Source organism: Lactuca serriola, chromosome 3 (assembly GCF_051521515.1).
Source record: "Lactuca serriola cultivar US96UC23 chromosome 3, Lser_US96UC23_V15, whole genome shotgun sequence".
In the NCBI taxonomy this organism is placed as follows: domain Eukaryota; kingdom Viridiplantae; phylum Streptophyta; class Magnoliopsida; order Asterales; family Asteraceae; genus Lactuca; species Lactuca serriola.
Window position 1 is genome coordinate 66178737 of NC_136410.1, and position 27311 is coordinate 66206047.

At 35.3% G+C, this 27311-nt stretch overlaps 5 protein-coding genes across 7 annotated transcripts; 2 read left to right on the forward strand and 3 right to left on the reverse strand.

Annotated features, from left to right (window-relative positions):
• The first annotated feature begins 2789 nt into the window (after positions 1-2789).
• Positions 2790-5192, forward strand: LOC145095346 (uncharacterized). Its single transcript, XM_079033245.1, has 2 exons — positions 2790-3122; positions 5154-5192. Exons 1-2 carry the CDS (start codon positions 2790-2792, stop codon positions 5190-5192), a joined length of 372 nt encoding a protein of 123 aa, XP_078889371.1.
• Positions 5193-7371: 2179 nt separating this feature from the next.
• Positions 7372-8306, forward strand: LOC145092512 (uncharacterized). Its single transcript, XM_079030453.1, has 3 exons — positions 7372-7746; positions 7833-7954; positions 8049-8306. The coding sequence occupies exons 1-3, from the start codon at positions 7482-7484 to the stop codon at positions 8145-8147; spliced, it is 486 nt and encodes a 161-aa protein (XP_078886579.1). The 5' UTR covers positions 7372-7481; the 3' UTR covers positions 8148-8306.
• Positions 8307-9649: 1343 nt separating this feature from the next.
• On the reverse strand, positions 9650-11190 carry LOC145092514 (protein PLASTID REDOX INSENSITIVE 2, chloroplastic-like). 2 transcript variants are annotated; one of them, XM_079030458.1, is made up of 4 exons: positions 10880-11190; positions 10694-10792; positions 10236-10313; positions 9650-10126 (listed from the first exon to the last, which is right to left on the reverse strand). In XM_079030458.1, the coding sequence occupies exons 1-3, from the start codon at positions 11096-11098 to the stop codon at positions 10266-10268; spliced, it is 366 nt and encodes a 121-aa protein (XP_078886584.1). In that variant the 5' UTR covers positions 11099-11190; the 3' UTR covers positions 9650-10126; positions 10236-10265. The 2 variants fall into 2 exon arrangements, with proteins under 2 accessions (XP_078886584.1, XP_078886583.1); XM_079030457.1 differs by lacking the exon at positions 10236-10313 and having other exon boundaries at positions 10880-11185.
• Positions 11191-11382: 192 nt separating this feature from the next.
• LOC145092513 (uncharacterized) lies at positions 11383-15269 on the reverse strand. Of its 2 annotated transcripts, none has more exons than XM_079030455.1 (9): positions 15119-15269; positions 14410-14704; positions 14161-14319; positions 13994-14077; positions 13826-13915; positions 13643-13735; positions 13431-13574; positions 12041-12148; positions 11383-11809 (listed from the first exon to the last, which is right to left on the reverse strand). In XM_079030455.1, the coding sequence occupies exons 2-9, from the start codon at positions 14509-14511 to the stop codon at positions 11729-11731; spliced, it is 861 nt and encodes a 286-aa protein (XP_078886581.1). In that variant the 5' UTR covers positions 14512-14704; positions 15119-15269; the 3' UTR covers positions 11383-11728. The 2 variants fall into 2 exon arrangements, with proteins under 2 accessions (XP_078886581.1, XP_078886580.1); XM_079030454.1 differs by having other exon boundaries at positions 14410-14775; positions 15119-15267.
• A 5785-nt stretch (positions 15270-21054) lies between these two features.
• Positions 21055-22044, reverse strand: LOC145092515 (protein PLASTID REDOX INSENSITIVE 2, chloroplastic-like). The gene is made up of 3 exons (XM_079030459.1): positions 21742-22044; positions 21538-21633; positions 21055-21433 (listed from the first exon to the last, which is right to left on the reverse strand). Exons 1-3 carry the CDS (start codon positions 21985-21987, stop codon positions 21248-21250), a joined length of 528 nt encoding a protein of 175 aa, XP_078886585.1. The 5' UTR covers positions 21988-22044; the 3' UTR covers positions 21055-21247.
• Between the last annotated feature and the right edge of the window lie 5267 nt (positions 22045-27311).

A 27311-nucleotide genomic window follows, 5' to 3' on the forward strand; every position in this document is an offset into this window, starting at 1 on the left:
TGAATTTGTCTTTCCTGCAGATTTTTATGTGCTTGATATGGGAGATGATGACCACCCATCCTCGAGTTCCATAATTTTAGATAGACCATTCTTAAAAACAGCAAGAACAAAAATTGATGTCTATAATGGTACATTGTCTATGGAATTTGATAGGGAGGTCATCAACTTTAATATGTATGAAGCAATGAGGTACCCTAGTGATGTTCATTGTATAAATTTTGTTGATATGATCCAACCTTTGACTGAAAAGTGTTTTAAGTTGACTAACCATGATTTGTTGGAGTTAGTTTTAAGCAGGAATTTTGATAACAGCTTCAGAAAATTTTAAGTTAAATGAAGAGTTGCTGGAAGTAGTGGAGTTCATGGAAGAAATGAAGAAAATGAGGTATGATAATACCAACGTGAAATTGCCCATTTCTAACACAAAACTTCTTCCTTCTATAGTGCAGACACCTAAGCTAAAATAGAAGACTCTTCTAGATCATTTGAAGTATGCATACCTTGGAGAAGAAAAGACTTTGCCTGTCATTATCTCCAACAAGTTGTCCATTGCAGAAGAAGATGAGTTGGTGACTTTGCTGAAAAAGTATAAGAAAGCTATTAGGTGGACAATTGCTGACATAAAAGGCTTAAGTCATTCCTTGTGCATGCATAAGATTCTCATGGAGGAAGAATTAAAACCAACCCGAGAGGCACAAAAAAGATTGAATCCACCCATGATGGAGGTGGTAAAGAACGAAATCCTAAAGCTTTTGGATGCATGTATGATCTACTCCATCTCATATAGTAAATGGGTGAGCCCCGTTCAGGTGGTCTTGAAAAAAGTCGGGGTCACAGTAGTCAAGAATTATGAGGGAGATTTGGTGCCAACCCGTGTGCAAAATGGGTGGAGGGTTTGTATTGACTATAGAACGTTGAATGCCTCAACGAGAAAAGACCATTTTCCCTTGCCATTTATTGACCAAATGTTAGAGAGATTGACAGGTAAATCTCATTACTGTTGCTTGGATGGTTTCTCGGGTTTTCATCAAATTCTGGTAGCCCCGGAAGACCAAGAGAAAACCACCTTCACTTATCCCTTTGGCACATTTGCTTATAGGCCTATGCCTTTTGGTCTATGCAATGCACCCACAACATTTCAGAGATGCATGGTGAGCATTTTTTCTGAATATGTTGAAAACATATTGAAGTCTTCATGGATGATTTCAAAGTCTATGGAAACTCATTTGATGAATGTTTAAGCAATGTAACAAAAATTTTGCAAAGGTACATTGACACAAATCTTGTGCTTAACTATGAAAAATGTCATTTCATGGTGGACAAAGGATTGATCTTAGGTCTATTGTGTCCCAAAAAGGCTTGGAAGTTGACAAAGCCAATATAGATGTTATTAAGAGCCCTCCTTACCCGACAAATGTTCGGGAAGTTCGTTCGTTTCTTAGTCATGCAGGTTTCTATCGGCGGTTCATCAAATATTTTTCAAAGTTTACGATGCCGATGTGTCAACTACTCCAAAAAGATGCTGAATTTGAGTTTACCCAACCACGCAAGGAAGCTTTTGACGTTTGAAGGATTTACTCACCTCCGCTCCAATCATCCAACCACCTAATTGGGATCTCCCGTTTGAGATCATGTGTGACGCAAACAACACGGCTGTTGGGGCGGTATTGGGTCAAAAGGTAGATCGAGCACATCATGTCATCTACTATGCATCAAAGACCCTTGATAGTGCACAGAGCAACTACACCACAACAGAAAAAGAGTTGTTTGCTATTGTTTTTGCACTAGAGAAGTTTCGGCAATACCTCCTTGGAAGTAAAGTGATCATATATTCGGACCATGCAGCTATAAAGCACTTAATTACCAAGAAAGATTTGAATCTGAGGTTAATACGATGGATGCTGCTTCTGCAAGAGTTCAATATAGAGATCAAAGATAAGAGCGGGAAGGAGAACCTAGTCACCGATCATTTGAGCCGAATAGTTCAACCCGAAGATGCGACTCCTATCCATGACACATTCCCAGAAGAGCACTTGTTTGCTATCCAAACACCACCTTGGTATGTGGATATATGCAATTTCATGGTCACGGGGAAGTTCCCACCCAATCTCACGAGGTCACAGAGAGATAAGATCAAGAAAGATGCAAGAAGGTACATTTAGGATGAGCCGTACCTTTGGAAACATTATGCAGATCAAATAATAAGAAGATGTGTTGAAGAACATGATGTACAATCTATCCTCAACTTTTGTCATAGTTATGCTTGTGGAGGGCATTTTGGTCCTGAAAGAACTGCCTGAAAAATTTTAGATTGTGGATTTTATTGGCCTCGACTCTTTCATGACTCTTACACTTTTTGTAAAAGTTGTGAGAGATGTCAAATGACAGGTTCTTTGAGTTCCTGAAACCAAATGCCTTTGACCCCCATCTTGGTTTGTGAAATATTTAATATATGGGGTATTGATTTTATGGGTCCTTTTCCTTCATCCTTTGGGAACTTATACATCCTTTTGGTTGTTGATTATGTTTCTAAATGGGTAGAGGCAAAGGCAACAAGAGCTGATGATGCTAAAGTTGTTGTAGATTTTGTCAAGGCTAACATCTTATGTATGTTTGGAACTCCAAAAGCCTTGATTAGTGACAGAGGCACACACTTCTACAACAAAACTCTTAGATCAGTTCTAAAGAAGTATGGAGTCCAACATTAGGTGTTTACAACTTATCACCCGCAAACAAATGGACAAGTTGAAGTGTCAAACAGAGAAATCAAGTCCATACTTGAGAAAACAATGAACACAAACCGCAAAGATTGGAGTTTGAGATTTGAAGATGCTCTTTGGGCATATCGAACTGCATATAAAACTCCAATTGGGATGTCACCTTATAGACTTGTATTTGGCAAAGCCTATCATCTCCCTGTTGAACTAGAGCACAAAGCTTTTTGGGCTGTCAAAAAGCTAAACATGAAGATTGATGAAGCGGGTGTTCACCAAAAGTTAAAGATTCAAGAGTTGGAGGAAATAAGAAATGAAGCATTCAAGAGTCCACGCATCTACAAAGACAATACCAAAGCATTCCATGATAAGTACCTCTCCCGTAAGACCTTTGAGATTGGTCAAAAGGTATTACTCTATGTCTCTCGACTTAAATGGTTTTTCGGTAAGTTACGGTCCCGATGGTTGAAGTTAATGGTCACATGTTAAAGGTCTTCTATGAAGGTTTCCAAGAGAAAGACATGGAGGTTGATAGCTTGGAACGCCCGGACTACAGTGAGTAAATCAAAAGGGCAAAGTCGAGCCAAAGACTTGAAACAAGGGCAGCTAATCAGGAGGCAACTCGGGAGTTTTTTTTTTCATTTTCCTTATTTTACTTTATTTCTTCCATGTTGCAATGTTTTTGAGTCTTTTCAAGGGTTCCGTACAAATAATTTTCCTATCTAATGGTCGAGAGTAAATTGGTTTTGAAAAAAAAAAAAATTTACTCTTCTTATTTTCATTTTTTTTATGCATTTCATAAAAAAAATCAATCTAAAGGAACCTAATCTTCTTGAATCAGTTGAAGTGGTTAACTAGTCGTGGCTTGAGATTAGAACTTGTTCGTTTTTCATTAAAAATCTTGAAGCAATAAAATCACACGAACACATCTCCTGAAGCTACTCGTGCAAAACAAAAAATGATAAGGTTATCAACACCGAAGCATAACAACAGATATAATTTAGCACGTGGAACGCATGATCGGTCTTATGAGTAGTAAGTGCTCCTTCATATCCAAAATTCAAATTCAAAAGAGCCATAAAATGAACATAAATTTTCAGTGACTCGAATCTTCTAACGCTCTAAAAAGTCCTTTCTACCTACTCCCTTCTAAATACCCTGCGTGGGGACATTGTTTCCAACTATACTTAAGGGTCTTTGCGCATTTACATCAGTCCCCCAAAAAATGTCTTAGAAGTCTCTCATGGTAATATACCATGAGATGTCCCAACAATAGAAAAAAAGTCAAGGACAACAATATAAAGAATTAGTCCAAGCAAATAACATAAACATGTAGATGTGTACTCTTCCCTCACAAATGTGCCACTCTGTTTATGCCATAGTAGCGCCCCTCCTTGTGAACACCATCTTGGTATGTCGCGTCAAGACGACATTTAAGCATGAGTGCATCTTCGGAGACTTTGAAAGTGCGCCCTTGCGAACAGAACTTCAAAGGAGTTGTGCAGGGATAAAAAACTATAAGAGTTATAAAAAAAGAGGTTACATGAATAATTACAACTAGGAAATAAGCTTGGCTGTCAAAAGATCCCCTTGGACTTGGATTTGAACTTGAACTTATGACATCAGGACTGACTGTAAACTATTTTGACTGGTGTAAGTGGTTTGAAACATGTAACCGATCTACGTAAATACTAGGGAATTTTTAGAAAACATTTTTTAGAAAAAGATTGTTGTTAGTCAACAAATAACTTGAGTCAGTCATTGTTATGCTTTGTAAAATGAAAATGATTGAGCATGTTTTTCATCACATGTTTCACGAGAGTAAGACCATAATTTGTTCCATGTGCTAACCCAATACCTGTAAAAGTGAACAAGTGTTGTAACTTTTAATTTTGTTGAGTTGTGTTAGGTATTGGCTAAATATCTTGTTTTAAATGTTACATATCTTTATGGGGTTAATGCCAAGTTATCTCAAGGCACGACAGGTACACCTTCGACTGTATGACACAATGAGGTTAATTGGATTGAATCTGTTCGTTTTGTTTTGTTTTATTGCATGAATATTTGAATAATAATATCTTTGAAGCTTTGTCAATCTTTTTGTACATATGTTATTTTCTTTAGTTTTTCTTTTATTGCATGCATTCACTCTCAATTCCATTTAGTCCTTTTCATTCCTTCCATTCTTTTCATCTTAGTTTCTTTTTAGTCACCTATCGTCTTCTCTAGGGTGATTCTTAATTTTGTTCTTTCTTGAGGACAAGAAAGGTCTAAGCTTGGGGAGGTTTGATAAGTGCATTTTATGCACCTATTTTGCATGTTTATTTCCGTCCTTTCATAGCATTCTACTTCATAATTCTTGCATTTAGTTGATTATTTGGGCAATGCATATTTCATCAAGAATGTTTGGTACTTCACTATTTTTGATATATTTTGCAGGCATTATGGAGTGTGGAGCTTGAATGCTTGGAGCTTTAGAGCATGAAGAGAAGATGAACCGTTCATTCTATGGCAGAAAACATGAAGACATAACCTGAGTCATTGTTGCATTGTCGTCATAGCAAAGGACTACGTTTGAAATGCAGTTCTTGTTACACTGATACGGGTCGTGTTTGTCGTTTATCATCTCATATTTGAGTAACATGACTCGTGGTGAAGCTAGATTGAAGATGGAGCCAACACTGAAGACTTATTTGTTTTTTTTTTTAGCAAAAAACATGGGTCATGCCAAAAACGCATGGTCAAAGACAAATGGTCATGCCAAAAACACATGGGCAAAAGGCATGGGCATGCCAAAAGTGCATGGCCTTATGGCATGCACATGAACATTAATTAAAACAGGAGAAGACGTCACTTGATGAGGCAGAGACGGTTTCTGGAGTTTTTTTAGGCGATCTTGGGCGATTCTAGGAGACTTCTTGGAGTTTTTGAGAAGACCTAATCATTGCAAACACTTTTGATTTCATTTTAGTAAGCATTAAACATTTCAATTCCATCTTTATTCTTGTTTGATTTGATCTTAGCCATGTGTGGCTAAGAAACCCTAGTTTATAGTTCTTTTTCAAAACATGTTGATTGCTTGACTTGGAGCATGTGATTTGATGTTTGATTTGGGATTATATTCTAGCGATTATGTTCTTGTTTAAACTAGAATCCTTAAATTTGATTTGTGTTTGATTGGCCACTTTCATGAATTGAATTTTTGTGTAGTTAATTACCTTGTAGGGCACTTAATCGTTCTACAAAGTTAATGATTGGTAACAAACAATAGTTTTCTTATTGTAGAACATTTATCACATGTTTTCACACTTCCGAGTGTAGGAGAAGAAATGAACATTGTTGGGAAACTTGTACAAAACTTAATGCAGTTTTCCAATACAATCTAAGAGCGTGTTTAGGTTGAATTAGTAAAGCTAGGTCTAGTCAAAGAGCGTGTTTTGGTTAAATAATTTGGCAAGCGAGAGGTATTAGAGCATGTTAATATCTTTCAGTACCAACTTAGAATAACAATCACAAATTACATCAAGTCATAATTAGGTTAAATAACAACATTGAAAACTAGAACTGGAAGCACTTTTACAACTTGTTTACAAATCTACTTCATTTTCTGCATGTTTCAAAGTTGATTGTTATTTTCATTATTTGACTTTTGCAAACAATTCCCCATTTGTGACCAATGTACCTTGTGCAAAGAGGTATAGACTTTTATCCCGTGTCTCTGTGGTTCGATCATGCTTGCCTTGTACTATTTTTTAGTGCATTAAAGCAGTGCATTTGGAGTCTGTTGTACCCCTATTATTTGTTGGGTTTTACACGCCTAACAAATATATCATCGTCGTCGTTATCATCATCGTACGGATGAAACGAATCAAAATAATCTATTTGTGTAAATAGAAAAATAGAAAAGATAAGGAAGTTGAAAGAAATATGTAATTAATAGAAATTGATGAATTTTGTAAGTAAAAATTTGAAGTTAAATGTGTATATATATTGGAGTTAAAATGAATTTTTTTTTTTTTTTTTTTTTACTTCGTGACAGTTGTCAAACGGTCGAAAAGTGATCGTTATACGAGTTTCGTCTCGTTGCCACACTAACGAATATTAACGTAACGTCAAATAACGAGGACTAGAGGCAGTGTTTTGGGCGTTATAATGCAGTTATTCTCTTGCAAATCGGAGTGACCCTTTGAAGTTGCCCGTAATGAGTGGCCTTAACCACATGAATTTGCTTGATCCATATGAATTTTATAATACATCAAGAATAAAAAATAAAAATGGTCAGTTTTTTAATAGTATATAACTTCTAAAAGATGTATTGCATTATAATTAGAATCATTAATATTGCATTAAGATCCATTTAATCATATAAACTAAAGAAACATTAAATGTAATCATGTTTTCATTATTATATGAGAATATTATTTAAAATCATAAACAGGGATATGCATTTTTTACTAATTTAATAATAATAAAGGTCACTTATACGTTAGTTGGAGAGAGAACGACCCATTTCACCTTTCCTACTTCCTACAGTCAAAGTTATATCCCAAATACATAAATTCCTTCAATTTTTTTTAAAGTCTATAAATAACACTCGACACAGGTGAAATAGCAACGGATTCATACTCAAATATTAAAATAAAAATAAAAAAATGCGTATTTAAAAAAGGATTATAAAAGGGCGACGACTGTAGAAAGAAACCATTGCTTCTTCATCTTCTCCAAAACCAGTCCTCTCTCTCTCTCTTTCTGATCAACAGTTTAGAGATGGGGAATTGTCAAGCAGTAGATGCAGCTGCTTTAGTTATACAACATCCATCAGGGAAGATAGAGAGGATGTATTCGTCTGCAAGTGCTAGTGAGATCATGAAGATGAATCCAGGACATTATGTTTCTCTTATAATTCCCTTGCCCGGTGCCGAAACCCTAGATAACTCCGGGAATAAAACCGTTAAGTTCACCAGAGTTAAGCTTCTCCGGCCAACTGATACACTTGTTCTAGGTCGCGCTTATCGCCTCGTTACCTCTCATGGTTAGTTTTTTTATTGGTTTGTTCATTAACTGTTCTTAATTTGGATCTTCTCGGTGTACTAATGGTTTTGACCTTTTGTTATGCAGAAGTTATGAAGGTATTGAGAGCGAAAAGACAAGCGAAGATGAAGAAGGAGCTGCCGGAATCAATGGCGGAAAAGGAAAAGGATAACGAAGAAACAAGTTCCGAAATGGAGAACTCAAGCGAGGTGAGATTGAGAATCATCTTTATTTGTTGTAATCATAAAAAGTCAAAGATGACGATTACACTTAACTTACAGAATCTTTCTGAACTTTTTTTAGGTGACACATGAAAGAAGATACAGACAAAGGTCTGGATCGTTTTCGAGGTCAAAATCATGGCGTCCTTCATTGAAGAGTATCTCCGAAGCTGCTAGCTAATAGTTAATGATCGCTTATATGGCTTTCTATTTCGATCAACAAGATCAAATAATGCATCTGTATAGTTCAGAAAAAAAAAAAATACGAGCAACGACGCTAACCCAGATATGTATTAATTTTGAAGAATATATATATTAGTATGGAGTTCAAAGTTGCCTCCTTTTTGTGTTCTTTCATCAACTGATGACAAGAAAATGTATAACAAAAACAAGCTATATGGTGATTAATTTAGAGTTCCAAGTTTCCCAAATTTACCCCTGGCAGCTTCCTTTGCCGGAGTTGATTAACATGTACGTGGACGGCCTGGTCCTCCATACTTAAATAGCTGGTTTCATCAAGGGTAGTTCAGTCTTTTTACAACATAGTGAAAATAGTTGAGTTATTGGCTTGTTGGTTCAGGGACACATATTAATTACAAAGATATATAGTAAAGAGGGTGTATAAAAAAACAGTTCATAATCATATATACAAGCTGTCATGAAAGCATTAATTGTTAGTTTTGTTGTGAGGGGTAGAAAAGTCATTTAACGGAGAATAAATCATTGATCCACTACCAAATCATATGTTTTTAACTCGAGGAGAACATGAATAAAAGGCATCTATAAGGACATGAATTAAGCATGTTTCCATGGAAGTGTAGACACGAACTAAATGAGGAAGAGCAAAAGGTCGTTTTTCACTCATTTATACATATATATAGAATAAAAAAGGATATTTTGCAGTTATAATGTATTTTTATAGTATACAAACAAGGAGTTAATAATTAATCATTACTCTTTCAGACCTACTTTATCTTCAAAATGTTTCTTATATATCATCTCATGATTCTCATCCATTCATGGCATGAAAATCCAAGGCTGGTGTTACACGAATCATGATGACAAAAGAAAAGGACAAGCTATCATCTTTTCAAGGAATGTATTTAAACAAAATTAAACAGCTCATAAGGGGTCGCTCTAAGGCTGAAAGTTGAGTTTTTGGTGCTTACATATGGCATTTATCCATGAGCCAACACTAAGGGACCGATTGCCTTTAAACTTATATAATTTTCAGCTATTGTTTACTAAATTAATGATGTTTGTTACAACTTTATAATATCTCACAATTAAGAAACAGTCAAGAGAATATGCCAGACTTTATAGTTTATATTCACACACGGTTAAGACGGCGATATGTCATATTCACCACACCCCCTGTAGACCACCAGTCTTGTATCAACTGTAACAACCCCAAATCCATAACAGCTAAACTTGCTAAAGTTGGGTGAAAATAGGATCAATTTTGATGTTGAAAATGGTTACTAGATAAATATATATTTCGATCTTATGTTTGGGTTGTATGAAATTTAATATAAGATAATCTACAATAGGTACTTTCAGTTATTTACGCACAAATAAGAAAGCATTGTAATGGAGTTGTGTAGGATTATTCAAAATCTCATAATCCAAAAATGGTGTATATTGAGTATTTATATTCATTATATACAAAAAAAAAAACAGATAAAACCAACAAAAATAACGGTTTTCAAAAGTCAGAATTAGTTATAGACAGTTACATGTTCATCAAACTGATCAAGTTAGTTACCACCGACCAAGCTCATAATGGTAATTACAGTTTGGGGAAGGACCAAACGAACAACCAAAATTTAAAAATGCCCAAAAGGACATTATGTGCAAAGTTTATAGTTTTAAGGACTCATACCCAATTTTTTTTCCAAACATAGGGACCAAATTTGCACTTTTCTCAAAATGTAATCACAAAATCAAAAAACAAAAAACAAAAATAAATTATTGTAGTTTGGAGTTCCAAATTTCCCAGTCATGATCAAGGTAGTTTTGAGCCCACAAAAGTGATGCCCGGGCTGCCAAATTTGCCCCTGGCAGCTTCCTTTGCTTTAGTCCAATTAACATGTCCGTGAACGGCTCCACCACCAATGTCCCGGGTCCTCCATACTCCTTGTGCACAAACTCACTAAATAACTGGTTTCATAAATAGTAAATTCTATCAGGGGCAGTTCCGTCTTTTTATACCATAATGAAAAAAAAAAAAGTTGCATATTTTAGATAATTATCGAGTACAATCACTAACATGGTTAGGAGGGTGTATACAGAAACAGGTTCATACAAGCTGCCATGAAAACATTGATTGCAAGTTCTGTTGTGAGGGCTAGAAAAGTCATTTAACAATAAATCAGAATTCAGAAAGAGAGAAAATTGAGTTTTTGGTGATTACATATGGCATTATCCAAGAACTAACATCAAGATGACCTCATAACTTATTATTTTATGTTCAGCTGTTGTTTGCTAAGTGATGTTTATAACAAATTTATAATATTTCATAATCAAGAAACCAACGATCAAGTGAAATGTGCCGATGAGAATCAAGAACTTGCTTACATATGGCATACATGGAGCATTTTTAATTAAACATTTCATCGAACAGCTTGTAGGCATCATCAAAAACTCCACATCACTTTTACAATGCGGCCAACTCCACCAACTAAAATATCGAAGGTATCCACCAACGTGTATGAAATTAAGAATTACCTCTGTACATGTATCAAGGACTTTATCAAGATCATCGCCAAATGTATCCCTTTCCTTGTACAGTTTTTTCTTGAGCTCTTCCCGGAACTTCTTCGTCTCCTGTCACCTCGCACAAAAAGAACTAGCGATTACCTTGTGTTTATGCTTGCAATATGTACCCAGTAGATAGATATTGAAAAACAGTACATAAACAGCGAATTCTGGAATTGGGTCTGGATAGACGTATTTCTGAAGTGGGGTTGCTCGAAGAAGGAATAAGCTTGGAATTTTCGACAGAGAACGCGGGATAACGCAGCCGGAGATGGGTAGGGAAGCTAAATTTGAGCTTTTGGGTTTCGTCGGAGCTAGCAAAGTCGTCAATGCGGTGGAAGAAATAGAGACGATGGGAGTGTGAAAAACCGCCATTTTTGTGTTTTGCTTCTCTTTTCAAAACAATATCATCCTCAATTCCTCATACACATTCAGATTGAAAGTTATTGAACCAATATAATTCATTTAAATCTTAGATTTAATGTTTATTCTATAGTTTATAAAAATTAATATATACTTCGTATTAATAATTATTTTCTATTTTGTTTTGGTTTTCATTGTTCATATGGTAAACTAATTGGTTACGTGTCACAATATTGTCTCTAAATCTAAATTATCGTTAGACTAGTAACACATACTATATTATTTTGCAAAAAAGATTGAGTAAAACCTAAATTTAAATTTAAATTCAAATAGTAAACATGTCTAGTGGTATATAGATACTACCTTATACCAAGCTAAAATATTGGGGTATAATCTTAACAAATACATTTCAGTCTCTATGAACTTCACATTTCACAACCCTCCACATGTTTTTCCATGCACTAATCATGAGAGCCACACCAATTACCAAAATACCCCCCATAATCTCAAAAATAGAAGCTAACTTAGAAAAACAATCATTAAAATCTCCCAAAAAAAGAAAAATGAATAGACTTTAATAATTCTTGATCGTTTGTATGACATTTAGGGTTGTGGATTAATTTGTAGTAGAAATGTAGTCAACTATGAATCAACTTCTTGAATCTGACCATCTGCAAGATCCACAGCTAGGTTTGCTTGAGCATCTGCATCTGAGTTCAAGTCCTAAGACAAGGGAAAAAACAATAAAATTTTACAAAAAAAAAGTTTAAAAGAAAAGGTAATACGTTTGTTGTTAAGTGGTATTTTAGATATTCAACAAATAGATATATTGTCACAAGTTGAAATTTTCACTTTTCATGCATTGAAAGTGCAACAAGTTTTGATTATTTTTTTTTTTTGGGTTATAATCTATTTACAATCATTGCATAACATTAACATTAAAGGTGATCATACCCTTAAAACATGATCAATCTGGAAACATAGGAATTTATCTTTTAGTTTCTTTGCTTCTTCATACCACTTGCTAATGTTTTGATTTTTCACCTTCCATAGACCTTGAACCTGTACCATAAAGACTAAGGGGTTATGTATGGGTAAAGTGGCTGAATGGGCAACGATGTATGTCTGAATGAAACTAAAACAAATTTCACAATATTCATTAATTTTAATAATATTAATCAATTTTATGTGAGAGGAGTTCGGACAAAAAAAAAAGCAAATAGGTAACTAATTAGACCCGTTTAGTTACAGAAAAATGGCTTGTTTCAGGAAAAATGAGAATTTTTAAAACGCATTTGGTTTAATATTTTTTCTAAAAAGCTTCCAAGAAAAGTGAATTTTCAGTTTTCCAAAGTTACAAAAAACTTGGAAAATTGATAATTTTTGTTTTCAAATTCCAAAAGTTTTCAAAAATATACACACACACACATTCCCACCCACACTCACCCACCCATCCACCCCCACCCACCCACTTTAAATTTGGTTCAAATAATTTTGTTTTTCTAACTGCTAATCTGCTACAACATTTAGAAACACTTTTGTTAAAAAATAAACGAAAATTGTATGAAAGTGTAAAAAAAAAAAAAAAAAAAAAAAAAAAAAAAAAAAAAAAAAAAAAAAAAACTATTTTGTGGCAGATTTGTAAAATAAAAAAGTTTGGACTATATTTGTAACAAAATTTGAAGTGTGGACCAAATTTAAAGTGGGTGTGGGTGGGGGTTGGGGTTGGGGTTGTGGGTTGTGGGTGTGAGTGGGTGGGTAGGGGTGGGTGGGATGGGGGTGAGTTGTGAGGTGGATGTGGATGTGGGGTTGGGGTTGTGTGTGGAGGGTGGATGGGTGTGGGTGTTCAAAAATGTTAAATATTGTATTATTTGAAATAACAAAAACTAGAAAATGAAAACCGATAGAAAATACACATCCAAACATGTTTTCTAATTTTCTAAATAGAAAATTAAAACTCAATCAGTTTTAGCTAAAAACGCATTTTCAAAAATTTCTAGTGAAAACTAAAAATGTAAACTTAATTCAACTTTCTGAAAACTGAAAAGGAAAACAGTTTTCCATAACTAAATTAGTGTCTTAATATTTGGTTTAACCCATTAAGTCATTCTAGGAGTTCAAAGAAAAAAAGGGCAAATAGGTAAACAATTAGTGTCTTAACACATAAGTCATTCTATCCAGACTAAGTAAAAAGGAAACAGCCATATATAGCTATCCAGATTAAGTTCTTAACTCATCAAGCGCATTAAGTAAAAAAGAAACAGCCCATTAGTTAAAACTTAAAAGTACAATACTTCAATTCTAAAAATTAAAGAATACATTGTCATTATAATAGATAAGATACCTGCATGCAAACAAGTTTGGAATCACCCATCACTCGTATACTTGTAAACCCTTTGCTAAGAGCAAATCTTAACCCTAGAATCATTGCTCGATATTCAGCAACATTATTTGTTGCTATTCCTAAACCTTCACGCAATCTACAAATCTACAAAAATAAATACACTTATTTAAGTATCATGAAAAAAAAAAAAAAGTTGATTATAGATTTTATACCAAATTCCCATCATCAGTTCTTAAAACAGCTCCTGCCCCTGCTTGTCCAGGGTTTCCTTTTGATGCACCATCAAATTCAAGAATACAAGTACGCTGTAAATTCATTAACCAATTAAATTTAATATTAAATATTAAAAAAAAAATGTATTGTATAAATTAGGTATTATCACTATCAACACTCACAGTAGTAGATAGAGCTTGAGTTGCAAGATGTTCCAACTTCGCATGCTTCCTTGCAGAATCACTTGACATGGGTGTCAATCCAAACGCTTCCTGCAAATAATTTTAGAAAACAATTTCAAAAAAAAAAAAAAAACTTTAAAAGAAATGCATAACAGAATTTCAACTTACCCCAGTTTGTGATCCTAAAACTTCCTGAAACCTTCTTTTGGACAAATGATCACTTGAAGGTTCTCCTAAGGTAAAATGTGGTTGCTGTAGAGAAAAAGATGATTCATGAATCATAACAGAGAACTCATTAGTCATGAAATTACAAATGAAGTTAGAATTTATCTTACCTGAAAAGGACATGCCACAAGATTCCCAAATAGCTCTTCTGTTAAATCTGCAGCTCTAATGGAATAAAGTGCATTCTTAAGCCCACAAGAAATCATATAATCTTCAGCTTCTTTAGGCATTGTGTAGCCTTTATACACACTAACAGGAGGATCACATACCTATTATAAGTTTATAACCACACAGACACATATGATTAGTGAACTTTCAACTTCAGATTCATAAATTAAGAAAATGATGAAACAACATACCGAAGATCCAACTTGAACCTGACAATCACTTAAGTTCTTGTAAACACCAACAAGATCGCCTTTTCGAACAACAAAAAAAGCATTCTTCTCTTCACCCATCATCTTCACTAGTTTAGAATCTGAGTTCTTTGTCTTTGATTTACCAACACCTTTGGCTTTACTAGTGGAGTAACAACTAGCACGAAATCTTGTCAAAAGAAATCCATTTTCTGCAATTGTAATTGCAGAATGATTGTTGATTCTTCTTCTTCTCCAGGTGACCTCCAAACACCTTGCCACAAGAGTGCTAGTCGTCCTTGCAAATAAAGCCGTGGAACACGCATTAAATAAGGAGTTCATTACAAAGTAGTTTCTTCAAAGTCCTTTCTGTGGAAAATAAATTCTTCTTATCACCAACTACGTATGCTATGTCCTTTTATGATTGTTTTACTAAATCGTTACAAAGTTTAAAGCTTTTTGTTCGATAGATGATATACCTAAACTAATCACCGTCAATTTGAGATTCGTTCTAACTATTCTTCTACCAACTACATTTTTCTCAGGGGTTTCGACTTGATTAATTTAGGTTTGGTTTAAAATCAAAACCTGAAAACTTAAATGATTTCCGATAAGAATGTGAAATTCAACTAAGTTGAAGCATAACGAAATTGAAGAAAGTTTGGCACAAAATCAACTTGAACTAGCAAGAGTGTTAGATAGAAATTTATACCAGGTACTTCGCGTTTAGTTCGTCAATGTCGCCGACGACTGAGTGGCGGAGGAAGAGAGCCCTCTGGCGACGAGCGAAGAAGGGCTAGAGGTGGAGCGATGGAGGGAGGGTTTCGCTAGGGTGGGTGGGTGGGTGGGGGTGGGTGGGTAGTGGGTTAAACTGGAAATCTTGTGCCCAATTGCACCCCTTTATTATTATTTCAGGGTTTTTAATGTTGTATTTACGTTCCCGGGAAGACGAGCTCTATGACGACCAGTTCGATTCCCACTCGTTGGAATGAGCCAATTCGGTCTAACCTTGTTAACTTTATTAAGATAAACTAGATTATGAACTTATAAAAAAATACATAAAAAGTCAATTAAAAACCCTACACAATAATTTAAATAAATAAACAAATAAAAATAATAGAAACAGACTTTGTGTTATTGGTTATATTGAAAAGTTTAAAAAATAAAATAAAATAAAATGTTTAAATATCTATAGTCGTTGAAGAACCACTTTGTAAACAGGGTCGGCCCAATACCCGGACGAGTTGGGCAGTGGCCCAGGGCAGCAGAAATGCGAGGGCATAAGTTTAGTCCATCGTGTTAATACTATAAGTTTTCGGCCCAAATGAGTTCAACATCTCTGGTCTGTGTCGCTTAGATGCTTACTCGCTTTAATTCATGGAGTCTGGTTTAGGTTTCCGTCTTCCCAATCGTCACCTAGAAAATCGAAATGCCAGATGCAGAAGACGAGGAATCGATTGGCTCTTATTCGAATAAGCAACTGATTTCTATCAAGAAAACAAGAACCACAATTTCTATAAACTTTCCTATCTCGTCTCTCGATTTCTCTAAATTTTCCTCTTTTTATACTCATTTTCTGGATACCCTTTCCAGTTCTGATTTCTGTGACTCTCTTCTCTGCGATCTGGAACTCATCATATTTGGAATGGAAGTATTCTCCTGTATGGCTCTTATTATGGATGATCATGCCCCTATTGCTACGTAATTCCCCGATTCTTAATTTGTTGATTAGCTTTTCTAGATGTCAATTCTTCTTATCTGGTGTTATGTTTTTTGCTTTTGGAATTTTACTCAGTTGCGGTGTAATATTTGCCAAGTTTGGTTTGGTTTGGGTTGGCTTGGATTTTAAAGGTGTCTACCCTATACGTCATTGAAATTTTCCGGACGACTCAGCTCATGATGCTATAGCCTCTGCATCATAGAAGTGTATTTAGTTAATATTGTCAATTTAAAGTCACGTTGAGTTTAGTTTCAAAGCATATTAAAGGGATTAGTTGGACTATTATGCCCTTGAAGTTGATTATGCCATTGAAGTTGATTGCCTTAATTGGGTGTTGCTACAATTCTAGCAATGTTTTGTTGCTGACAAAATTCTTTTTTTCCAGTTTTGAGATTATATTACATTTTTTTTTGAAAGAGTATAATACAACTTGATGAACACATTGACATTTTTGTTTTCTATTTTTATTATTATATTGACTTTTAAGATAATGACATTTGGGGTGTTGTTCATAGTTTAATAGTTTAATGTATCTGGATTTCGTTTTCCTGCTTCACAATTACTAGTTTTGTTTGACTCGTTTTTTTAGAATCAATTACGTTATAGGGAAACTTAGTGAACTTTTTGAAATTTCTAAAGTTAACTATGATATAGATTTAATACAAGTATTGGGGCATTGTTAAGTTTTTTCGCCCAGGGCAACTAAAACCTTTGGACCGGCCCTGTTTGTAAACAACATTTTTTGTTTTATTAGTTGGACGACCTTCTTCGTAAAGACGGGTCAATGCGAATACAATCTTGTTCTTGACTTTTGTTAATAGTCATAGCAAAAAAAATAGTTGTGGTCCGTTGAAAATAGAAGGGAATGCGGGAGAAAATATAAAAGTATAAAAAGTTGGCACAAAAAATAAATAAAAATAAAGTAACAGAAACAGAATTAGCATTATTGGTAATATTGAAATGTCTGAAAAAAAAAACAATGAAATTTCTGAATATCTATAATTATTGAAGGATTTTTTTGTGGACAACATTTTTCTGTTTAATTTCTGGAAAATTGTCTCTTTGTATTACTGAAAGAATTTGTCTAAAGTCACCTCTAAATACAATAGGCTTGCCTCCAAACAGTTTATGTATGTCCGATGAACAGATAATGTCTCTAAGTGTCCTATATAAAATTCTTAAAATCAAAATATTAATCATAGGATAGGTAATAATAGGATGTTATAATATCCTAATACTTGTGTGGTTGTTAATGATTTATTTGATTAAGAAATTTAGTTATTGAAATAAAAATTGGCTTAGCCAAGTAATTTTGCCCCTTGTTAATTGATAAATTATTATAATAAAGAGTAAGTTACCTATTTTGTCATGGATATTTATCAAATATGGTCTCTAATCCAAACTAAATTAGCATTGTCACTCCACCCCTCTTCACTCGGCTGACATAAGTTGATAGGACCCCCTCACGTGAAAGTCCGATGGCATTTACATCATTTCACCTTGTCTTTTTTTTTTTCATGTGCTCATTCAAGAAGAACAATAGGTGGGTTTCATTCTCCATCCTTCATCAAACTTAAATATGTCTCATTTGAATGGCTTTGTATGCATGTGGTTGATATGTTGTGATACGAACATGTTGGACATCCAACAACCTTGGATGAAGATTCTCCTCTACTCCCAAGTGGTAATGGTTACTCTTTGTTTGATTCTTTAGTTGTAACTTTAAAAGTGATTATTACTGGAAGTGGATTCTTTGGTTGGGTTGATCCATCAATGTGTATACGGTTCATCATATGATTGCTTCATTCCATAAATGCCTTGGAAGTTGAGAACAACTTTCTTGTTTCACAAAGGGATAATGACTTGAAAAGGTAACGGACTTTCGACTTTGTTCACATTTAGTCACTAAACTTTTTTTCGTTATCTATTTGTCATTGAACTATTGAAACTGTTCACATTTTACCCTTATGACCGACTGTTACCGATCATAAGGGTAAAATGTGAACAGTTTCAATAGTTTAGTGGCAAATAGATAACGAAAAAAAGTTTAGTGACTAAATGTGAACAAAATCGAAAGTTCGTTTCCCTCTAAAAAGTTTAATGGCTAAATGTGAACAAACTTCCTATTGTATTATGTTTTAGCAAATTATTTATTTTTGCTTAATTGTAGCAACATTTGTTGATGAAGAAATCTATGAAATAAAAAAACAAAATGTAACATCCGGATTTCCAGGTATCATAATTTAAGTATTTTTCTTTTGAGTTAAGAAGAGAGACTCGACGAGTTGACACCTTAACTCGTCAAGTAAGGTTGCGACTGATGACTCGGATTAATGAATGGACTCGACGAGTCGGTGAGGCGACTCGACGAGTCCACGCTGTTGGCAGAAACCCTAAATCTTTGGGCCCGAACCATATTTAAAGACACTTATGGCCTTCAATTGTGACTACCTTTCCCATAAGTGAGAACCCTAGCGAGCTTGATTGTGTAGAGTGAGAGGAAGAGCTATCTTGAGCTTTTTGGTGTGATTTTGCAAGAAAAGAGAAGAGTTCCAGCAAGAGGGACCAAGGAAGGTTATTGTTCTGAGTTATTCGAGCAAAGAGCTTCATTTCTAAGGTACAAAAATGAACCCATTTCCTTCCCTATTGTGTAGATTCCATTTTAGGGTTAGGGCTTAAATCACTTCATCTTTGGGGTTTTGAATGCCTCAAACCCCTCTTGCAAGTTTGTGTTATAGATCTGGACCCTTCTAGGTCCAGAGAACCGAGAATATGAAGCTTTAGTAGAGTAAACCTTGGGGTTTGAAGTTAGGAATCTGAACCCTTCTAGGTCCAGAGAGCCGAGAATATGAAGCTTTAGTAGAGTAAACCTTGGGGTTTGAAGTTAGGAAGCATTTATGGGATTTTTATGGTATATATAGTTACTTTCATCTTACACATAGATATGAAGTATTTTATATAAATTACGTGCTATGTGTGCATATTATTTGAATACTTGCTGTCTATGCTGGATGAACGATTTTATACATGTTTTAAAAGATTTAAACGATATATTTATTTTATATCTACAAATATGTTGCGGATGAAACATGAGTAGATGAAATAGTTGGTGTGTAATGAAATAAAATGATGAGAGATAGATGATGATAATTAGGTAAATAGATGATGATGAATAGGTGATATAGGATGAAAGGAGATACCATAACCTTAACCGGCAATGTGGCGATGTAGTCATCTACCAGAGTATAGATGGCGACCACGGACTATTCTATACAACCCAGTGGAAACACCAGCAGCCCCATAACCTGTAGGTGATGAATTACGAGTTCAGGCAATGTTGTAACTACGTATTCATGCGATGATACTCTAACCCCTTACAATGAATTACGAATTCAGACGATGTTGTAACTACGTATTCATGGGATGTCACAAATTCTGCATGCCAAACCAAAGGTCATAATTCACATCAGTGAGAATGGTTCATTTTTTCTGTAAAACCAAAATCAGATTGGAAATTTTGATTTTTTATTTTGGAAAATGTCAAACCATTGGTTTTTTATTTCGGTTTCGGTTTTTTGTTTTTTTTTAAATATATTTTCAGGGTTTTTTTTTTTTTTTTTTTTTTTATTTCATAGATTTCTTCATCAACAAATGTTGCTACAATTTAACAAAAATAAATAATTTGCTAAAACATAATACAAGAGGAAGTTTGTTCACATTTAATCATTGAACTTTTTAGAGGGAAACGAACTTTCGATTTTGTTCATATTTAGTCACTAAACTTTTTTTCGTTATCTATTTGCCACTAAACTATTGAAACTGTTCACATTTTACCTTATGACCGGTAACAGCCGGTCATAAGGGTAAAATGTGAACAGTTTCAATAGTTCAATGGCAAATAGATAACGAAAAAAAGTTCAGTGACTAAATGTGAAAAAAATCGAAATTTCGTTACCCTTTCAAGTTATTATCCCTTTCACAAAATCAAAGAATTGAGCATTTTGTTATGACTATTTGGTTGGTTGATATATTTGTTGGTGATGACATTGAAGATGGAATGGTAGGTTAGATTCCATTTTTTGGTTTAGTAAGGCCCTACAAATGATGAAATAAGGGGGTTGGTTTATGTTTATCTTGAAAATTTAGACCCTACTTTGCACATTGATTTTGTATGGGAATGTAATGTATATGTTTCAAGTAGTGAAAGGAAAAACAGTTATAAGTATCGACTCTTTTATTTCCAAATTTGGTAGTTTGATGATTAGCAAAGTTGGATCAAAGTATATGTTTACTAGATATGCTCACAATAAAGAAGACACAATGTCTCGAATTTCTCCTCAACGACTCTTGTTGAGAAAATACCTAGAACTCTACCTATATCTTACACATTCAAAACAAATGTATGATAATTGACTTTGTGAACAACTACTAGAAGGCCTACCCAACTTGATGCTTTCGAATTTGACATCCCTCGCACCCTCTCTTACAAAGTAGTACTCTAAATATCCCTTTAGATGAACTAATCATATTGTTTGAATAAGTTTGGAAAGTGTTGAAGATATTGAAGATGGAGAAGTGTGAAAAAATGTGTTTGAAGAAGTATGGAAAGAGTGTTTGAAGATATTGAGACGGAAGTTAACAAATCACAATATTCACCAAATATGAATTTCCCGACTAGGATTTTAAAATTGACAAAACTGATTGTCAACTTTTTCAAAAATTGCAATTTGTATGTCGCGAAATAGTTTTTATTTTTATTTTTATTTATTTATTTATTTATTTTTTTTGTCAGAAAAGTTGTTTCAGAACCTATAAATTATTTTACAAAAGGCCAGTTTAGAAATGGGTGATTATTTTGGTTTTTACGTAATTAATGGTCAAATTGTTATATAACTAACATTAGGAATATAGGAAACTTTTTGCGAATATGAAACAAAATTAACACTATTAGGCAAAACTTATGCTCAGTGAAATACAGCGTTGATATAATACAATAACCAGAATAGACTTATATCCCATGAACTTTGGCATAGGATCTTACCATTTTCTGTTTGCTAATTTGGAAACTCTTCAAGATCAATCTGACTCAATTCTATGTTATCTATGAGCAGCTAATCTAACTCAATTACCATTCCATTCTTTCCAGTCATTATCAACGTGATTTTGCGCCCATTTAACTGCAGCACGAGCAGCTTGAGGTCCTCCAGGCAATTCACTTTCGTTTATAGTATCAGCCATCTCCCAAAAAGGATCCACCATTAGAGTTCCTGGACCTCCATATTCAGCATGCAAGAACTTTCCGAAGATCTATTCACAATATATTCATAAAGGAAACAATGAGAACAAAAAAGACAAGGAAAGCACACAGAGACATTTTAACAAACACATACAAGGCAGGTTACGGGAAGTACCTCGGTACAGATATCAACCACTTCATCTACAGAATCTTCAAATACGTCTTTCTTTGATAGTTTCTCGATGAGATGACTCCTGAATTTCTCAGTCTCCTAAAAGCACACACGGTCACATAGAGACATTTTAACAAACACATAGAAGGCATTATTCAAATGGTAAAAAAGAAATCAAAGCTTAGAGCTTTAGCTGGGGAAGCTTACAGCTTCAGCGAATTCTGGTATTGGGTCTGGGAATTTGTATTCAGCAGCTCTAACAATTAGGGTTTTAGGGTTTCGTGTAGTTGGCCGTGAAGGGTTTATGGTATATTTAGAGGAGCTTTTATGGAGATAGAATCGTTTAAAGCAAGTGTTATTTTGGTAATAGGACATGGGGATTGAAATCCATTTTGAGGAAGAAGAAGAAAATGGGACTGTTGAGAAGATTATCAGAGAAGAAGTCGACGCCATCTCTGTCTCCGTCTGTTATCCAATTCGAGAACCCACCCTTTTATCTCATATAGAAAATTTAAGCTAAAATAGGGAAAGAAAAGTAAAAAACGGTATAGCAGCTGAGATTCTAGGGTTTATCTATGTTATATCAAAGCCTAAAGAATTTTACCATGGGAAATCATACAAATATCAGGAAAAATGTAGGGTTAACAACTAAAGGGAACCAACTTTGGTCTTTGTTCACATTTAGATAATTATGTTTTTTATACACATTTGACCATTGAACTTGTTTAACATGTTCAAAATAAGGTAATATGACCGGTAATTATGGTAATATTATCATATTCTAAACAGGTCAAACAAGCTTGTTAGTACGAAAAAAAAACATGGATACCTAAATATAGATAAAGACCAAAGTTCCTTACCCTTTTTGGTTATATTAGGTTCTTTATCTTAAGTGTAAGTAATCATAAATTCATAATACCCAACTGATGTGACATGAAATTGGGCTATTAGGTCTTTGTGTCAGGTCTAACGTAGGTTTTGTTAGTGGGTTCTTGACTTGATTCTTAAGTGACATCATACAACAAAACTGTTAGAACCGTCTTTGGGACTGTGTCTTGGGATCAAGCTCCAACAATCAAGTTACGAGGAGATGGTTTCTCCTGGACTAAGAACGATTTTGGTATGAAGAGTGCATGTATTGAGAACCTAAAGTCTTGGTAGCCTGATTCCATGTTACATACTACACTTAGCATAAAGAATTCAATATTACCAAAACGGGTAAAGAACTTTGGTTTTTGTCACTATTTAGGTAACCATATTTTTTTCGTACACATTAGACCAGTAAACTTGTTTGACCTGTTCATAATCGGGTAATATTACCGCTAATTACCATTCATATTACACTATTTGAACATGTCAAACAAGTTCGATGGTCAAATGTGTACGAAAAAAACATGATTACCTAAATATAAATAAAGACCAAAGTTCGTTACATTTCTAGATTATTAACCCAAAAATTTATAACCAAAAATTGTTTTTTATCTTAAAAGTAGTTAATATTACTATAATCCAATAATATATGAGTTTTGTTTTAAAAGGTCTCTCAATTTTTTTTTTTTTAATTTTTTTGCATTATGGAGGCATAAAGTCAAAGATTTATCTGTTTATTTCGTCACTTAATCCATTATAGACGATTTTTATTTCAGGCTATAAAAAAGAGTTTGATGTGTTGGAGCTTATATGGCTTTTCATTAAATTATATGGCTGCCATATAAGATTAGGGCATTATTATGAGATTAGGGAACAAGTTAGTATTGTGATATTGTCGCTTCCTTCTCCACGAGATATTCTCCACCATCTCATGTTCACGGTTTCTCTAATATCCCTTCACTCGTATTAGTCGTTAAACCGAGAGCGTATATATAAAGAACATCCAAATCTAACGTCGTGAGAGTAAGTTATGATTTTCGAAGTTTCAGCGTAGTAGTATACGGCTTAGAAACCGAAATTGAAATCGGTCAATTTTTAGCTGAAGTGTAACACCCATTCCGATAAGGTTCATTTCTAACCCTAAACTTTTTAAGTCTTGTCATCCTGGTTCGTACACTGTGCGTACTCGGGGTGTACGCATGGCTTACTTATGCATGAGGAACACGGATTTGCACGCATACGCCAGCGGTACTCAGCATGTACACAACGCGTACGTTGTTCAGACCAAAAACCTAATTTTGAGGGTTTGCACAATATATAATCCCTTCAGTGCCCCAAACCTCCACCTAAAAAAATCGTCCTTCTAGCTAACCCTAATCGTTGAGAGTGCACCTTGAGCTCATTTGTGTGTTTTGGTGGTATTTTTAAAGAAGAATAAGAAGGTAGTGGAAGGACTTTGGAGCTTGGAAGAAGTTTGGATTTAGGATTCTCACCCTGCTAGCAACCTTCAGGAGGTAAAAAACTCCTAGTTTGATCATCTTTTCTTATAGATCTAGTTATTCCTTCATCTAGGGCATTTTTGGTCCCAACCTTGGTGATTCTTGAGCATGACATGCTCTTAACCAAACAAGTTGTCCTTTCAGACCCATTGAGGGGTCTTGAGTCATAAAAATGAGATCTTGATGCTTAGTTATTCCCCATGCATGCTTTAGAATGTCTATAGGTATTAAGAAGTTAGGATTGTTGGTATTAAGCACTTAATGGGCATGCAAAGTCATACAAGTTGGATACTTTATGACTCTCAGTGATAATTTGGCCTTGGATCTATAAATGGAATGTAAGAGCTTAACATATTAAGCTCTTATTATGGAAAAGGGACCTCGGTGCGTATGTTATGCGTCGTTCAACATACGTCATGCGTACAAGGTCAACAGCCAAATCCCGGTTAAGGCTCATGTACGCCCAATGTACAAGCTGAGTACGTATTGCATACTCAGCAGAGTTGATTGCGTTGACTCTAACCTTTTACTAGAGTTTTGATTAAGTTTGACCTAGGAGTATTTTGGCTATTTTGAGCTGTTAATTAAGATTAGGTCCTAAGTATTGGTTAGGTGATCATTGAGATGATTTTCGGAGTAGAGATTTATCCAACTTGCATTCAGACCGAGATGTGAGTTTTCCTCACTGTACTTGTGGGTCAAAGGCACCAATTCTCCCCACTTAGAACTCGAACCACTGCCAATTGGTGATGAACCAAAACATAACCCAAGAAACCCATCCAGGTACAACCATACCTGACCATGAGACGAATATCACCCGCATAATGTTCCCCAAGGTACGGATCAAACGAACCCCACAAGGAACCTAAAATACAGCTGAAGACCTTGGATCTTCCCATGATAACCACTTACAAAGCATAAGAAACCACCGGTTTAAGATCGAAACATACACCCTTGCATCCAACCCACACGATAATCTGGCACCTGGCCCTCCCATCCCCCAAGGATACGACCCTTGCTCACATCGCTAAACATACTCGTGCCGCATCAATCACTTGCGCACACCAATGCAGACATATTATTTCCAACCACTGCGACCAACAGATCTCAAGCTAAATCGGGAGATCAAAAGCTTTCCCACTCCCTCTAACTTGGAAAATTTAAAGGCAAAATCCCTGCCACAGATAACGACAATCCAAACCGACCATCCACCACTTAAATCCCAGATGCAAATCCAAACCGATCATTACAACCGCTTCCCCCCTTGGCTTGAGGCTCGAGACACGACCTCTAACAAAACCCTCCATACTTTGAATCAACATACTCATCCGGGTCTGAACCATTCAACCCACATCAATATCACCACAGGGGACTGAACCACACAAAACCCATCATCGCCTAAGCAGCTCAATCCAAAAGATCAACATATTCGAAACCACTGCCTCGAACCATGGTATCCAACCATGCTATCTACCCTGACCATTCCTTAGAATATACGAAATGCTCCTCGATTTGAGTATGGATCATGTGCTTCCAGTAGTACGGGCCTAATACTACCTTCCACACCTATCCATACTCTCCTCATAAATCACCTAGGGTCCTCTAAGACCTAGTCATAAAATACTCCTGAAACCCTTTTAACAACAAAACAACTGCATTGGAATACTCTCTAGGCTATCCTAGGATTCACCCATACCCCCCTCTTCCATCAGCTGCTGATAAAAACTCCTCACAATATCAATTAGTCATTCCATGAATACAATCACATGCAACAAAGCTTAGATAATCCTTCGAGTAACAAACTCATCCCTACAACGGTTGGACTTAGACAAGAGCTGCGAAGCAGGGTCAAATTTGTTACTTTGAGATTATTCAACCTTTTTCACATGTAACTTGACATATTCACTTAATGGCTAACTCACATCACTCACGAGTTCCATAAAATCACAAAGCAAGCAACATTCAAGCAGAGAAGCTGACTAGCACTAAAATGCAATAAAATCAGACACATCCTCGTGCAAAATCCTCGATCTCCAACTCCCAGCACCATAGGTACACCTTCGCCCTGTCCTTACTCTCTCAAGAGTAGCTAATCATTCCTTGTGCTGATCCGCTATACACTGCACCCGCTCATGAAACTTCCACCAACCCTGCAGCACTCGTGTATGCTAGCCATACATAACACTGGATCCTATAGACAGTCGAATACCTGATCCTACCCTAAGCCCTTCATCAAATAAGAACAATAAATAAGGCCAAACCAAACATTCTCAGGCTATATAATCTTAGTTATGAACAACTATGATGCACACACTAACCATATACAGTAATGATGTCAATTTCATATAAAGAAGAACCTTAGGATATCATGCATCATATAATCAGACAATTCTATCATGCAATTCCAGAAGATCCCTAGCCTATCACTAGCATAATGTTCTAACATATCACAATATCAAATAACAACATGGTATTTTGGGGTCTACTTACTGTCTCCAACTAATTGTACACATCGCATCCTCCTTAAGTATTTTGAAAACTATTTGAAAATCTTTTTCCTTAGTTTGAGATTGGATTCACACGAGTGTTCCTCCAATTCAATCAAACCAAGGATCTGATGCCAACTTGTAACATCCCAAAAATTTCATAAAATTTGAAGTTTTCAAAACATCCCTATTTCTATAAAAGTATTTACAAAAACCGTTGTTCCCAAAACATTACTTAAAAATCATAATCTCTTTCAACATAGTTTTCAAGACGTTCACATTATCAAATTTTCCCAGAAATCACAAGTCCAAAACACGAGGATGTGTACGGTCACGCTTTCACCTTGGGATGATCTACTGAAATATCTGAAACCATAGACCAAAACTATAAGCACGAAGCTTAGTGAGTTCCCCCAAAGTACCAACACCCAAACATATAACATATACAAATAACATCATGCATACAGTGCCTTCAGCATGACTGGAACGCCCCACCGGTCTACAGTCTATCTGGTACGCCATAAAGCCTTCAGTCGGACTGGAATGCCCCACCAGCCTACAGTCTGTCTGGTACGCTCACAAAACCTTCAACATGACTGGTACGCCTCATTGTGCTTTCAGCCTATCTGGACGGTTCTCTGGGCCTTCGGTCTGATTGGTACGCCCCACTGACCTTTAGTCTATCCGGGACGCCCTGGGTCTGTTGGCCTTCAGCACAAAGCAGGTCCACCTCAACCCAACCACACATAACATGTCGACATATACATAACAATTAAACACATAACCAATCAACAGACAAGCATACAAATCTTCCAAATCACTAAGCATAACATCATCCTATCTACCAGGATACAAATCTAACATATCATAACAGCATGGCAACATCTGATCTACGAGGGTACCGATCTAACAGACCATAACA